This window comes from Sus scrofa, chromosome 7 (assembly GCF_000003025.6).
Source record: "Sus scrofa isolate TJ Tabasco breed Duroc chromosome 7, Sscrofa11.1, whole genome shotgun sequence".
Taxonomy (NCBI): domain Eukaryota; kingdom Metazoa; phylum Chordata; class Mammalia; order Artiodactyla; family Suidae; genus Sus; species Sus scrofa.
Window position 1 is genome coordinate 48,111,898 of NC_010449.5, and position 16,006 is coordinate 48,127,903.

The window sequence follows — 16,006 nt, forward strand, 5'->3', positions numbered from 1 at the left end:
GATATATCCCTATACTGCTGGCAATGTCTTCCATCAGTGCACTCACCAGTCCACAGGTGAGCTCCTCATCATGGGCACAGCATCACTTCTATCCCTTTCCTCCTGCCTTGTCCTCTCACCTCCACAGAAAATTCCTCTTCCTGAACTCCTGAATTAATCATGTGTGTCACTGTTATGCTTTACCCTGTACAGTTTTAGAGAGTGTCCGCCAGAGCTTATTGATTTTCAGTCTGCACTCATTTGGCCGTCAGTCTGCATTGTCAGTACTCATGCCACACAGGTGGTTAAATATTTTGAAAATCAGGTTTTTTCCTGTATCTTACCCTCCTCTGTGAGATGGAGGTAAAAACACCTAGGAGCTCAGGCACAGAGCCTGACACGCTGCAAGCTTGGCATAAATAATAGCAGTAGCAGGAGTTCTCCAGTGGTGCATTGGGTTAAGGATCTGGTGTTGTCATTGCAGGAGCTTGGGTCGCTGCTGTGGCGTGGGTTTGATTCCTGCCCAGGGAACATCCACATGCTGGGGGACATGGCCAAAAAGAAAAAAATTATAATTTTTTTGTACTATATATATATATATTTTTTTCTTTTTTACTATAGCAATCGCAGGTGTTGTTACTACTTATTCTGAGTCAGATGGTAAAACCCTGGTGGTATTAAAGGTGATATTTGCAGGGCTTCAGGTCCCTGCTGAGAAAGGTTTGGATGTGCTGTACTCCCTTCCTGATGAGGCTCCCGAGGGGAACAGGGGGTTTGGGGGTGGGCATGAGGCTTGGAGAGAATGTTAGCAGCTGGGGCTGTGGGGAGGCTCCAGGCCTGGAAGAGGCAGTGACTGGAGAGGAGTAGCTGGTTTGCCCGGACCCTGGCCTGTGTGAGCAGGATATTCCTGGCTTCCTTTCCTGGCAATGAGAGATGAGCCTGGGCTGTTCCTGGGCCATGAGTCATTTGATCTGAGTGTGGGTAATAATTGCACAGTAAACAAACATTATTGCATAGGCTGTGATAAGGGGGATAAGGGGCTGACGAAAGGAAAATAGAATCAGGTTGGGGCAGAGGGGAGTCCTATAATTTCCTCCTCAAGCCTGGCTCTGGTACCTCTGGATGACTCCCCGGCCAGCCACTCGGGCACCCTGGCAGGCCCCTCCCACCTGCACTTGCCTGGTCCCCACTCTCCCTGAGCTCCTCACCAAACCTGCTCAGCCATCTCTCAGACTGTCCCTCATCAGAGACACCCATGCACCTCCAGGGATTTTGAGTTTCTGTTCCTTCAAGGCCCAGTTTAGGGGATTTCCTCTGAGAAGATCCCTGTGGTCAGTCCCCTGCCCCCCGTCTTTTCTTACTGTTTTTTTTTTTTAAATGATGTCAAACCTATATAGTATACAAGTAACCATTTTAAAGTGTGCAATTCAGAGTTAACCCATTCACTGATCTATGTAATTTCTGATCACATCTAGAGTACTTTTTCAAAAAAATTTTTTTATGCCTGCACTTGTGGCCTATGGAAGTTGCTGAGATTGAGTCTGAGCCCCAGCTGTGACCTGCACCACAGTTGCAGCAATGCAGGATCCTTTAACCCACTGCACTACAGCAGGAACTCTTGGAGTATTTTTTAATGAACAGTTATATTCAGTTCTTCCTTACCTTTTTTTTTCTTTTCTTTAAAAAAAAATCTGGCTAGGGGAGTCTCCACTTCAATTCCCCACCCTCCTCTTTTTTTGGGCCACGCCAGCAGCCTGCAGAAATTCCTAGGCCAGGAATTGAACGCACACCACCACAATGACCTGAGCCACAGCAGTGACAACGCCAGATCCTTAACTACTAGGCCATTAGGGAACTCCAAATTAACCATTTCACAGTGTATAATTCAGAGGCATTTAGTGCTTTCACAACATTGTACAACCAGTTTCAAAGTTTTTTTTTTTTTTTTTTTTTATCATCCCCTAAAGAACTCCCCACACACAGCAATTAACGCTCCCCTCCTTCCCTCCATCCCCAAGCCCTGGCAAAGATGAACTTGCTTTCTGTCTCTAATTTTGACTGTTCTGAATGCTTTATATAAAAGAGAAAGACAAATACCATATGATATCACTTATATCTGGAATCTAATATACGTCACAAATGAACCTTTCCATGGAAAAGAAACTCACGGACTTAGAGAACAGACTTGTTGCCAAGGGGGAGGGGGAGGGACTGGGATGGACTGGGAGTTTGGAGATGCAAACTATTGCCTTTGGAATGGATAAGCAATGAGATCCTGTTGTATAGCACTGGGAACTCTATCTAGTCACTTATGATGGAGCATGGGAGGATAATGTGAGAAAAAGAATGTATATGTGTATGTGTGACTGGGTCACCTTGCTGTACTGTAGAAAACTGACACAATGCTGTAAACCAGCTATGATGGAAAAAATAAAAATCATTTAAAATATAAAATAAAAGGAATCATATACTATGTGACTTTCTGTGTCTGGCTCCTTTCACTTAGCATAATGTTTTCAAGATTCATTCAAGATGTAGCCTGTATCAGTTTTTTACTCCTCTTTAAGTCTGAATAATATTCCCTTATTGTGTTTATCCATTTATCTCTTGATAGATATTTGGGTTGTCTTCACCTTTTGGCTATTTTGAATAATGCTGCTGTAAATATTCACATACAAGTTTCTGTGTGGACACACATATGTTTTTATTTCCCTTGGGTATATACTAGGAGGGAAATGAGTGGATTATATGGTGATTCTATACTGGTTATTTTTTTTTGGCCGCACCTGTGGCATGCAGAAGTTCCTGGACCAGGGATGGAACCTGAGCCACAGCAGCGACAACACCAGATCCTTAATCGCTAAAGCACGAGGCAACTCCCTGGTGATTCTATGTTTAATTTTTTGAGGAATTGCCAGACTGTTTTCCACAGTTGCTCTACCATTTTATGAAGATTCCTATTTCTCTTGCAGAGACTTGTTATTTTCCATTTTGTTTTTGTTTTGTTTTTTATCATTGCCATCTTTGTGGGTGTGAAGTAGTATATATATATATTTTTTTTTTTTTTTTTTTTTTTTTTTTTTGCTTTTTAGGGCCTCACTCAAGGCATGTGGAATTTCCCAGGCTGGGGGTCAAATCAGAGCTACTGCTGCCAGCCTACGCCACAGCCACAGCAACTCGGGATCATACACCACAGCTCATGGCATTGCTGGCAACCCACTGAGCGAGGCCAGGGATCGAACCCACATCCTCATGGATACTAGACGGATTCCCTTCTGCTGTGCTACCAAGGGAACTTCCTTACTGTGGTTTTTGATTTGCATTTTCTTAAGGACCAATGTTGTTTAACATCTTTTCATGTGCTTATTGGCCATTTGCATATCTTCTTTGGAGAAATGTCAAGTCCTTTGCTTATTTTTAAATTGATTTGTTATCTTCTTGCTTTTGAGTTGAACGAGTTCTTTATATATGCTGGACACTAAACTCATCAGATATATCACTTGCAAAAAGATTCTGTCCCATTATGTAAGTTGCCTTTTAACTTTCCTGAGGATGTGCTTTGTTGCACAAAAATTTTTAATTTTGATGAAATCCGCTGTATCTATTTTTCCTTTCACTCCCCTTTTCTGGCAGCTCCTCTCTGAATCAGATTCTCTCATGGGTTAGGTGTGGTGCTGGGAGCCTCAGGAGACACCAGCTGAGGCAGGCCACCCCATGCCCATATGGAGTCTCATGGAAGGAAAGTGACACAGGTCTTTATTTGGTGTCTATGTTAGGGCCGCACCCGTGGCATATAAGGTTCCCAGGTTAGGGGTTGAACTGGAGCTACAGCTGCCAGCCTACACCACAGCCACAGCAACACCAGATCTGAGCCCCGTCTGCGCCCTACAGTAGCTCACGGCAACGCCAGATTCTTAACCCACTGACAGGGCCAGGGATCAAAGCTTTGTCCTCATGGATAGTAGTTGGGTTCGTTAACTGCTGAGCCACGACGGGAACTCCCAGAGTGCACATTTTAAATAGCAAAATGTTCATTTATTCAACAAATATTCACCATAGAATTTCATTTTGCACCGGGATCTGTGTGAGGCAGCAATGGATGAATGAGCCATGTGTTTGTTCTCGTGCAGTTTACGCTTTAGCGGGGGAGGACAGGAGTTAAGTAACACGTTATGCAATGAAAAGAAATGAAAGGCATGAGAATGTAAGATGGGGATGTTGTCTTCAAATATTTCTCTGGAGAGGTTGAGATCTGAACAAGGGGTAAGTGTGACCTCAGAAAAAAAGAGGAAGCAGCATATGCAAAGGTCCCCAGGTGGAAAAAAACTTGGTTGGAAACAGTGCAACCAGAGCCCAGAAAGCAATGGGGACAGGAGGTAGGCAGGGGAGAGATGGTGTGGGGCTTTTATTTTTTTCTATAATAAGGGCTGCACGTGTGGGCACATGAAATTTCCCAGGCCAGGGGTCAAAGTGGAGCTGCAGCTGCTGGCCTACACTACAGCCACAGCAATGCCATATCCGAGCCACATCCAAGACCTACACTGGATCCTTAACCCACTGAGTGAGGCCAGGGATCGAACCTACACCCTCAGGGATACTATGTCGAATTCTTAATCCACTGAGCCACAACAGGAACTCCAAGGTGTGGAGCTTTGGAAGTCACACTGATAATACCCTACTTTATCCTGAGAGCTGCGGGTGATGCCCTAAGGGAATTATTCTAAGGAGAAGGATGATATGACCAGATCTTTGTCAGAAAAGATCACTTTGGTCATAGCAGGAAAATGGATTAGAGGAAGGATAAATGCCAAAAGAGGACGTAGGAAGTTGAGGTTGTTGAGATGGCAAGCTGACGCAAATCCAGTCAAAGGACAATAGTGGCCTGGTCTAAAGTGGTTTTCAAAAGGGGGTTGTGAGGTTGAAATTACAATTAGAGTAATACTAAGACAGCTTTTGCCCTTTTCAATCTTATTCTCTCACGAATGTGCAGTAGAGTTTTCCAAATGCTCACGCAGAAGCAGATAGGGGGTCCAACTGGCTCACGCCAGACACTGAGACTGACAGAGATTTGTGAAACAAAAAGTGATGCCATTTTCTTCATTAAATTGTTTTCACTTTTGAAAACTCAGTAGCTTTTCATTAAAATAGGTTATTTATGTCAATACCTAATTGGTTTGTTATTGTTGTTTAAATTTTTTTTTCCATTTTTGGCTGCCCCATGGCATATGGAGCTTCCAGGCCAGGGATCAGATCTGAGCCGAAGCTGTGGCAATGTCGCATCCTTAACCTGCAACCAGAGCCCAGAAAGCAATGGGGACAGGAGGTAGGCTGGGGATTGAACCTTCATCCCAGTGTTCCCAAGATGCTGCCGATCCCATTGTGTCACAGCGGGAGATCCTAAAATTTTTTTAATTGTAAAGACACACAACACAAATTTACCATCTTAACCATTCGACCCTTCCTTCCTCCCTTTCCTCCTTCCTTCCTTCTTTCTTTCTCTTTCTTCTCTCTCTCTCTTTTGTTCTTTCTTTTAAAGGCTGAATATCATTTCATTGGGTGTATATACCATGTACACTTGAATCGACCACACATTTTGGTTATTGTGAATAATGCTGCTCTGAAAATGGGTATACAGTTATGTCTTCGAGACCCTGCTTTCAATTCTTTTGGGTGTATCCCCAGAAGTGAAATTTCTGGTGTTACTGTTGTTTTTAAATGAATAAATGATTTAAAAACTTTCCTGAAGTTTTAGTTTCAAACAAAATAATCAGTAACACAATTATATTATACTGATATAACACACTTATGGTGTTTTTTTTTTTTCCTTAGGGAGTCCTCAATAGTTTTTTCTTTTTTTTTTTTTAGGGCCGCACCCGAAGCATATGGAGGTTCCCAGGCTAGGGGTCTAATCAGAGCTGTAGCCGCTGGCCTACACCACAGCCACAGCAATGTGGATCCAAGCTGCGTCTGCAACCTACACCACAGCTCTCGGCAATGCCGGATTCTTAATCCACTGAGTGAGGCCAGGGATCGAACCCACAACCTCATGGTTCCTAGTCGGATTTGTTAGCCACTGAGCCACGACAGGAACTCCATGGGGAGTCCTCAGTAGTTTTTAAGAGTATGGAGAGGTTCCTGAGGTCCCTGAATGTTCGGTATCCACTTTGCAAATAGAGGACTAGAGCCTTTTGTTCACATACAGTGATCAGCCGAGATGGCTAGGGGCTACATTGCCCCTGTAGTGAAGAGAGCACCTGTTCCTACCAAATCTGTATTTTCCAGCATGGAGCACACGTTTTCAGTGTGTGGGCATCTAGTTGAGCCCACTGCCAGAACCTCGCGCACATAGACCATGTGGCAGCTAATCGCCTCTATAACCCCAGTTGTATGTGAGAGCTGCTCACCCAGGGTGGCGGCGGAGGCTATGAGAGCTGTGGCCTGGCTGGGAAGATAATTAGGAGGTGAACATTGACTGGATCAGGTCACCCTTTGAGGTGGGTGTCGAGGGTGACCTCCGGGTTTCTGGCTTGCACAACTGGGTGGGGGTGCTGAGGAGGCCCAGGTGTGGTGGGGAAGTTGATGAGGCCAGTTTGGTCCAGTGGTGTGACGCATGCAGGTGGAGACAGCCTCCAGGGAGTTGGTTACAAGGAGCCTGGAGGGAGGTGTGAGCTGGAGTTAGAAACCCGAGGGTTATTTGCTGATGTTTCCTCTTCAGCTAGGTCGCAGCGTTAGGAGGTCAGGAGCGGGGGAGGATGCTGGCTCCTGAGGCATGCATGCCCTGGCACTTGGTAAATGCTTGGAGGCCAGGTGGGTCTCAATCCTCCTGAGACAACAACAACCCACCTCTCCAGACACTCCTTCCCCAGCAGCCAGCGAGGTCTCAGGCAGGGCTGCTGCTAGGAAGGATACCATCAGCCTCAGACAAAGGGTGACAGCAAAGGGCTGGTGAGGGGGCAGCCAGATGCCAAGAGGCCATGTCACCTGCCATCGTGAAACCCACTTACACCAAAGGATGCTGGTGGACCAGGTGTAATCTTTCTCCAATGTCCTGGCCTTTAAAAAGCTCCTTCGTGGAGCTGGGGCCCAGAGACAACCTCCCAAACCAAGCAACCAAACACAAACCAGCGGAGAAGGTAACCAAGGTCCCGGCCCCTCCCCTCAAATGAGGTCCTAGCCTGGAGCAATGCTATTTCCTTTCTCAAACTAGAGCTGCCATCCTACACTTCAGTGGGAAAAGGGGCCTGATGCCTCACTGAACTGCCCTGGAGGGAGCAAAAGGAAAAATCAGTAATACTGGTCCCGCCTTTATGAAAAATTGGATATTTTGTCCTTAATGGATTTTTTTTTCATTTTTTTCTTTTTAGGAAGCTCCAAGGCTACGGCTTGAATTGGAGCGGCAGCTGCCGGCCTACACCACAGCCACAGCAACACAGGATCCGAGCCTCATCTGCCACCAACACCACAGCTCAGGGCAACGCCTGATCCTTAACCCACTGAGTGGGGCCAGGGATAGAACCTGCGTCCCTATGGATATCAATTGGGTTCATAACCTACTGAGCCACAGTGGGAACTCCCTGTTCTTCATGGATTTTCACATTAATTTTTTTTGTGACTTTACTTATCTCTCTTTTTTCTTGGCTGTGCTCATGGCATATGGAACCCATGCCACAACAATGACCAGAGCCACAGCAGTGACTGTGTTGGATCCTTAACATATTAGGCCACCAGGGAACTCTGATTTTTCATGTTAATTTTGACATTTAAAAAATATTGCATTAGAGTGTTATCTGTATTATTAGTTTTGGGGGGCAGCTCCTTATATTTCACACCTGAGGGGGGTATTTCTCTTGTCTCACCCTAATCCTGGCCCTGAAAAAGCCTCAGAGAAATGCCCAGTGTCTCACACCGACCCAGACCATGAGCCGCTGTACACAGGTGAGTGCTGACATCACGGCCTCTTGAACACGGCATCCAGATTGCGGGTCAGATGTCCCAGCCTTGGGCAGCCTTAGCACTGCCCTGCTTGATTGTGCTTGTGGTCCTTGTCACCCTGCCCTGGCTATTTAAAAAAAATTGTCCACTGCCTACTGCCCACCAGAATGGAAGCCTCATGAGGGCAGGGACCTCGACTTACTTGTTTATTACGAAGTTGGCAGTGCCCAAGATGATCTGAAATAAAGAAAGAGCTCTACACATAGTTCATGAAGGAACGAACAGCTAATGGCTATCAAGCACTGGCCACGGGCGAATCACCTCACGTGTAGCAGCTTGTAGCTGCTCACAGGTGTCAGCAAACTTCATTGCTGTTCGGTGTCTGAAGCAAACAGAAAAGCAGTTACAGAGGCTGCTGGCTGCAGGTCCCAGGAAGTTCTGCAACTGGGTCTCATTTCCCAGCAGGGCCTCATGCTTGTGAGTGAGGGGTGGGTCCTGGGCTCCCCCACTGATGGGTGATTGTGAGGAGGCGTCTGGGGTGGATCCAGGGCGCCTTCTCTGGGGGCAGTGCTCAGACTCTTCCTCCTCCGTGCACATCTGCTCATCTTCCTCTGTCCTCCCCCGAGGCTTGGGGTGGTGGCCTTGCCTGGCTCTGGCCCTGGGGCTGCCCTCCTCTTTGGGAATCCTTTCCCCACCCCCCAGCTTCCTCTGGCTTACTTTTCTCCATCGTCCCTCCACTGCTTTGCCCAACAAGACGCATGCTTTTTCCTGAGCCAGCATATCCATTCACGCTTCTGGGCTTCTGCTGGTTCCCCTGCCCAGCCTGGCAAATCATCCTTCCTTATCTTGCAGCCTCTCATATCTCAGTGGAGCTTTTTTCAAACCCCTCCCCTCCGCCACTATAGTGTCCTTTTCTCCTTGGTGTCCCCAAGGCACTTCCTGCACATCCTGTGACAGTACCGCTCCAGTGGTCTGTGGCTCTAGAAACTTAAAGATGGCTGCACAGTCTTGGCACCTCTTCCCATCGAGAGGAGGAACTGGATCGCCTTCCGCTGGAGACCAGGCTGGCCTTGGTGATGTGCTTGACCAAGAGAATGCTGTGGGTGGGAATTCTGGGGCTAGGGCAGAAGAAGCCTTGCAGCTTCTGCCTGAGTCTCTTGGAAGGCTGCTTTTTGGAACCAGCTGCCACACTGCGAGAAGCTCAAGCCACGTGGAGAGGCCATGCAGGGATGCTCCAGTCGACAGCCCCAGCCCAGCTCCCAGCTGACATCAGCTTCCAGCCACATGAGAGCACCGTCTTGGAGCCTTACAAATGACTCCATCCCAGGTTGCTTTATGACTGCCACCTCACAAGGGACCCCGAGTAAGAACCATCCGCTGAGCCCAGTCAACACACTGTGAAAGATTCGTTTGAGCCGTTAAGTTGTGGAGTGATTTGTTTCTGCTGCAATAGAAAACAACCATACTCTTCCTCATCGGACTCTGAGTTCCCCCAAAGTGGGGACGGTGCCCTTATCACTCCAAATCTTTGGTCTGAGCCCAGGGGCTGATGAGGCTCATCAAACATCCTTTGAATGCATAAATGAAACCCAGCAAGATGCCACTGTTCACCCTGAGATAGAATAGATTTATTAGCAAGAGGTAATCAGGAAACATATATTTTTACAAAAATGGAAATCTCTTTTTTTTTTTTTCCAAACAAGCTGTAAGTTGAAATATTGTAGGACTTGAAAGAGAATTCTCATACCACTAGGTATTGCTTACAGCAAAAGTTGTCTGTTTGTCGGAGTGGAGCATGCCTGCCACTTCAGAGTTAACCTGTGTTTTCTATCCTGTACAATGTAAAAAATAGATGGTAATATTCACAGAATAAGCACTACAGTACTATATTCCTGCTAGAAGGCATTTAGACAGGACTACAGTATATGCAATAAAAACACTTGGTTATTGATTTCCTAATTCTACAGTGTGGGACTACTGTCACAAGGCATACAGACTTGGAGCATCTCAACGTAAGCTTGTAGGGACCGTTAGGCGGATCAAAGAGGAAAAGTGACATCTTTTGTGTGTTCCCGACTTGCAGTGAATGCTGGGCGGCGGTCGGCAGAAGTAGACGTGACTTTGTGTGTGAGTCTCTTTTTTTTCCTCAGGAGGGGTCCGGGGCCTCGTCCAGTGTTATTGAGACTGCTAGTCATGCTACCTGGTATTATTCCTAGAGCGAGGAGGAGCGACGTGGTGCCCGAACGAGGTGGCGGCGTTGGTGTCGCGGGGCGTGGTTCTCAGCGGTCAGGGCTCCCTTCCCTCCGGGTCACTGGGAGACGCGGAGTTTTGAGACCTGTGATTTCGGCTGAAAAAGCTGCTTTGGAAATTGGCATCACCATCAGCGGGAAGATTGGTCGGTGACTGGACTTCAGGGTATGGTCCCCTCCCACCCCCACCCCCTGCCTCCCTCCCACCCCCCACCCAGTTAGAACAACTACATGGAACATGCCGGAGGATGGTGAGTGGCCAACTCAACCCAGCGCCCTGGGCTGGGGACGGACAGAAGCAGGACTGGTGCCTAAGGTTCGTCAATGCACGGGTTCTGTTGTCCCTTCCGAGAAGAGGGAGGGGCTGGGAAGGACAGACCTAGAGTAGAGTCTGTTGAAAAGAAACCAGGCACTGCGGGAGACCAGGGGTGGGAGGTGGCGGTGGGGGTGGGCCAAGTCTTAAACGCTGCAGAAATTCATATTCTGGTTCTACAGGAATCTAAGAACGAGAACGGATTCGTATTCTTGGAGAAGCACATACTAAAGAAGAAAATCCAGAGAAACCAAACGAATATATACAATATCATAGAGCACGTGTCCGTGGGAGCGGCTGGGGCTGGGCCGGGTACAGCTTCAGGTGGGGAGTTTTGGTTCTATTCGGAGAGAAGACTCGTAGAGGCTTTCTTCATCCATTACAAAAGACTGGTCCAGTAAATACTGGGTTACCTGAGAAAAGGAAAGGAAAAGATGAAAAGGAATGGCAGGGCTATGGGACCTCCATAATACTATGCGGATGGCGGGTATCCCCCAGGAACCTGGTGCTGTCGTGGAGGTGAGTGGCATCAGGCTCGCAGATGAGGGAAACATGCATCAAGCAGTGTTGTGTCTTTTATTATTTTTCTTAATATTTTAATATTATCCTTTTTTTTTTTTCTTTTTCTTTTTGGGGCCACACCTGCAATTCATCTTCCTGGGCTAGGGGGTTGAATCAGAGTTATAGCTAAAGAACTACGCCACAGTTACAGCAACGCCAGATCCGAGCTGTGTCTGTGACCTACACCAGCAGCTCCTGGCAACACCAGATACTTAACCCACTGAACGAGGCCAGGGATCCAAGCCTCATCCTCACGGATACTAATTGAGTTCTTAACCAGATGAGCCATAATGCAACTCCGGTATTATCTTAGTATTTGTCTTCACAGGAATATGAAATCACATCTGATCAAAATTACTCTTGACCACCATTGCTTTGGTTGTATGTTAAATGAAATATTTTGGGCTCATATTAAGAAATCATCTCTATCTATAAACCTAAAATGTCAGTTGTAAGGAGCTCCCTGGTAGCCTAGCAGTTAAGGATCCAGTGTTGTCACTGCTGCAGCTTGGGTCATTGCTGTTGGGCAAGTTCAGTCCCTGGCCTGAGAATGCCCACATGCCGTGGGCAAGGCTAAAAAAAAAAATGTCAACTGTAGAATCTGGGTGGTGGATGTATAGGGGTTCACAATTGCAATATTTCTGTATGTTGGAAAAATGTACTTAAACATCAGGATTACACAGCACTGAGAGATACTCACCCAAGAGAAGCGAGTGGAAACTGAGGCCATGTAAGTAAAGAGCCTCCTTTTTTTAAAAAAAAATATAATGATTTTTATTTTTTTTTCATTATAGCTGGTTTACAGTGTTCTGTCAATTTTCTACTGTACAGCAAGGTGACCCAGTTACACATACATGTGTAGATTCTTTGAGGCTCACTCCAGGGCAGAGTCTTAGGAAAATTAGAAGATTCACTGTGTGGATTACACTATTCTTGTTCCTCCTCCCTCCCCACTTCACTTTGCATTGCTCCCAAGAGTGTTGCTGGGTTCCTGCACATTAAATATGCCATGAAAGATCAGAGCCCAAAGCTCACAGGCAGACCCCAGGCCCCATGCCACCCCTTCATTCTTCCCACCCCTGCTTCAGAAAGAATCTTTCCAGGAGTTCTTGCTATGGCACAGTGGGTTAAGAATGCAACTATAAGAGCTCCCATTGTGGCGCAACAGGATCAGCAGCATCTTGGAAGCACTGGGACGTGGGTTCAACCCCTGGCCTAGCACAGTGGGTAAAGGATCTGGCATTGCCATACCTGTGGCTTAGTTCAAGGCTGCGGCTCTGATCTGATCTCTGAGTGAAAGCTCTATACGCCGGGGTGGGGGGTGGAGGAAGAAGAATCCAACTACAGTGGCTCTGGTGGCTGCAGAGGCTCAGGTTGAATCCCTGGCCTGGCGCAGTGGGTTAAAGGATCCAGTGTTGCCGCAGCTGTGGCTCAGATTCTACCCCTGGCCCAGGAACTTCCATATGCTGTGGGTATGGCCAAAAAAAACCCCCAAAACTTTCCGAGGCTCATTGACGTGTCAGTTGTTTGGAACCAAAGGTTCCCCCCCCACCCCCCAGCCCTGCACACCACCTCCAATAGAAACCCAGTGCAGAGAAGGAAAAAAAAATTTCTTACTACATATTTAGCTGACGGCTGCTTGAGAAAAATCAGTCTTGGTTGTGTGATAATTACCCCTCTGCTACAGCGAAGGACAGAACTGCCTGTCTAGGGTGCTGATCATGAGTCACAGATGAAATGATTACAATCTCTGATTAGTGGCTCCCATGCAGCACCTCTAGGGAGACAGCCTCAGATATCACAGTTAAGATTCATTCACATCCACTGAGAAAGATGTGGTGATCTCACAGACGTGTGAGACAGACGAGGCCTTTTTCTCTAGCTAGTAGCTTTCGGTGAGCAGCCCTTTCTCGAGTATAACATTTCCACCCTCCCAGACACTCCGGGAAATGGCAGACTGGTTAGTTAGTTTCCTCTGAGATAAGTATGCTCTAGACCAATTTCCATAGAAAGTTGTTCTGCTTCAGTAGGAGATTGGCAGCAAATACCACCACAGCAAAGCTATTAAGGAAGGAGTCTGAAGCGCAGTAACATTTACTTGTATTGTGCCTTGGAGCTGAAGGGCAAGTTTAAGAAGGGACCCAAGGCCTAATACAGCGCCTGGCATGCAGTAGGTGCTCAATAAATACTCATTGAATGAGAGAATGAATGAACCACAAGGAAAAAGTGGCACGATAGGTTAGGACCCTGATTTTTCTTCACTATTGTGTTGTCAGCTATAAAAGAGATTGTGAGCTCACAGAACATGGCTGGGGAACAGATTCTTAAAGGGAACATCTATCATTAAGGAAAGTAGGAGGGAAAACTCATAAGAGTCCGGCTTCCTGGTGTGTTCGGGGATCTGTCTGGAGCTGGATATTTTTTGTGAACTGCAAACGAGAAGGTTAAAAGCCTGGATGGAATGTCAGTGCATCTCTGGGCAGAGAAAACAGTCACAGGATTCAGAGTAATCGGAGTCTGGATTAGCAAATGTCAGTTATTTTATCTGTAAAATGGGGCTTGGAGTTCCCGTCGTGGCTCAGTGGAAACGAATGTGACTAGGAACCATGAGGTTGCAGGTTCGATCCCTGGCCTCACTCAGTGGGTTAAGGATCCAGCATTGCTGTGAGCTGTGGTGTAGGTTGCAGACGCAGCTCGGATCTGGCGATGCCGTAGCTGTGGTGCAGACTGGCAGCTGTAGCTCCAATTAGACTGCTAGCCTGGGAACCTCCATATGCCATGGGTGCGGCCCTAAAAAGACAAAAAAAAAAAAAAAAATGTGGCTAACGGCACAGGGTTTGAAGAGTGAAATGAGACTAACATGCCAACCACCCTCCATACACCCCCAGCATCTTTTAAAAATGCAAATTGATCCAGTTCTGTAAGCTCCTTTCAGGGCTTCTCACTGCCCTTAGGACAAGCTTCTAGATCCTTCTAGAAGCCCATAGTCCCATTTGGTTCAGGCTGGTCTGATGCTACTCACAGCCGCCACTTGGGGTCTCTGCACTTCTCAGAGGGGCCCTCCCACCTCACGAATGCCTGCCCCCAACTACCTGACCAGGATACCTCCTCCTAAGGTCTTTGCCCAGCCGAGGCTCTCCGGGCCCCAACAGACGCAGGCCCCTAGACCCATGCTCTCAGCCCTCTCTGATTCCTGGATGTGTAAGGCGTTTTTTCCCAGCCTTGTCGGTAGCAGCAAAAGACTGAAACAACCTAACTGTCCATCGATACAGAGGACTGAATAAATACATGAATTTTTCTACAGCCGCAAGTAAGAATGAGGGTGATTCTGCATCAATCAGAATGACCTCCGAGGTATGTCATTAAGGGAAAAAGAAGGATGCTGAGCGCCGTATAGTATGCTATATTATGATTAAAAAAGAGTTTTGCTGTGTTTGCATACACACAAAAAAATGGGTGATGTGGTGGCTTTGGGAGGGGAAGTTGGTGGCCCAGGGACTTTACGCTGTGTGCCCTATCTGTGAATTTTTCTTTCTTTCTTTCTTTTTTTTTTTTTTTTTTTTTTTGCTTTTTAAGGCCACACCTGCAGCCTATGGAGGTTCCCAAGCTAGGGGTCAAATCAGAGCTGCAGCTGCCGGCCTATGCCACAGTATAGCAATACTGATCCGAGCTATGTCTGTGACCTACATCCCAGCTCACGGCAACACCAGATCCTGAACCCACTAAGTGAGGCCACAGATCAAACCTGCGTCATCATGGATACTAGTCAGGCTCATTTCCGTTAAGCTGCAAGGGGAACTCCTCTATCTGTGAATTTTGAAACTAGCAAGTGTTTCAAAAAGGGGTGATAAACACTGCCTCTCTTGCCTCGGGGGAGACCAGACATGACCATAAACCATTCCACGGCGGGTCAGTCAGACAGGAACTGTAAGATGAGCACAAGTCCAGTTTTAAAGAGGGAGAACTCCTGGCTGGTCAGGAGACAGGGGGTGGGAGAGCAGGGCCCAGGGAGTTCAGGGAGGGGCGTGGCTGGGTGCAGAGGGAAAAAGGAAGGAAGAAAGGCCGAGTAACCAGAGCACTGGGGAAACAGCAGAAGGGACTGCGAATGCTGCTGGCTTACCTTTGCTTGGTGCTCTATTTTGTAGGCTGTTTGTTGAAACTGGCGAATCTCTCTGATAATATGGGATATCTGTGGGAAAGAAGGAGGGTTTATATATTTATTTTTAATTTTAAAAATTATTATTATTATTTTTTTGGCTGTGCCTGTGGCATGGGGAAGTTCCTGGGCCAGGGATTGAATCTGCTGCATAGCAGTGACACAGGCTAGTGCAGTGATGATGCTGGATCCTTAACCCACTGAGCCACAGGGAATAAAAAGGAGAGTTTTAGAAGACAGCTTGCTCTCTTAGTATGAGCACCCCCCACCCCGGGGGGGAACAGAAGGGGCCACGAGGGCTGTCAGTCTCTCTGCCCCTGGGAGATTCCACTGAGGAGGTGTGGTTTTCTTTAAACAAGCAATATACTTCCAAGGTTGATACTTGTCAAGAATCTATAGGTTACAAGTGATAAAATAGAGTATCTGTCCTTTTCTGACTTGCTTTACTAAGCACAATACTCTCTAGGTCCATCCACATTATTGCAAATGGTAGAATTTCATTTTTTTATTTATTTACTGAAGTATAGTTGACACACAATATTACTAAGTTACAGGCATACAATATACTGATTCATAATTTTTAAAGGTTATACTCCATCTATAGTTATTATAAAATATTCGCTCTAGTCTCTGTGTTTGTACAACATATGCTTGTAGCTTATTTTATACATAATGGTTTGTGCCTCTTAGAATTTCATTCTATTTTATGGCTGAATAATATTCCAGTGTGTGGAATATATATATATATTTCACAATTTTTTTTTAAGCCCACAGCTGTGGCACATGGAAGTTCCCAGGCTAGGGGCTGAATTGGAG

The 16,006-nt window shown here is 46.6% G+C and overlaps 1 protein-coding gene across 1 annotated transcript in view; it reads right to left on the minus strand.

Moving 5' to 3' along the window:
* The window catches only part of RASGRF1 (Ras protein specific guanine nucleotide releasing factor 1), a 125,335-nt gene continuing 118,846 nt past the window's right edge, over positions 9,518-16,006 (minus strand). The window contains exons 26-27 of the mRNA XM_003128446.6: positions 15,155-15,223; positions 9,518-10,886 (exon numbers count right to left, since the gene is read on the minus strand). Of these exons, the coding sequence (XP_003128494.3) occupies positions 10,794-10,886; positions 15,155-15,223 (162 nt within the window). The 3' untranslated portion in view covers positions 9,518-10,793. The remainder of the gene's footprint in view (positions 10,887-15,154; positions 15,224-16,006) is intronic.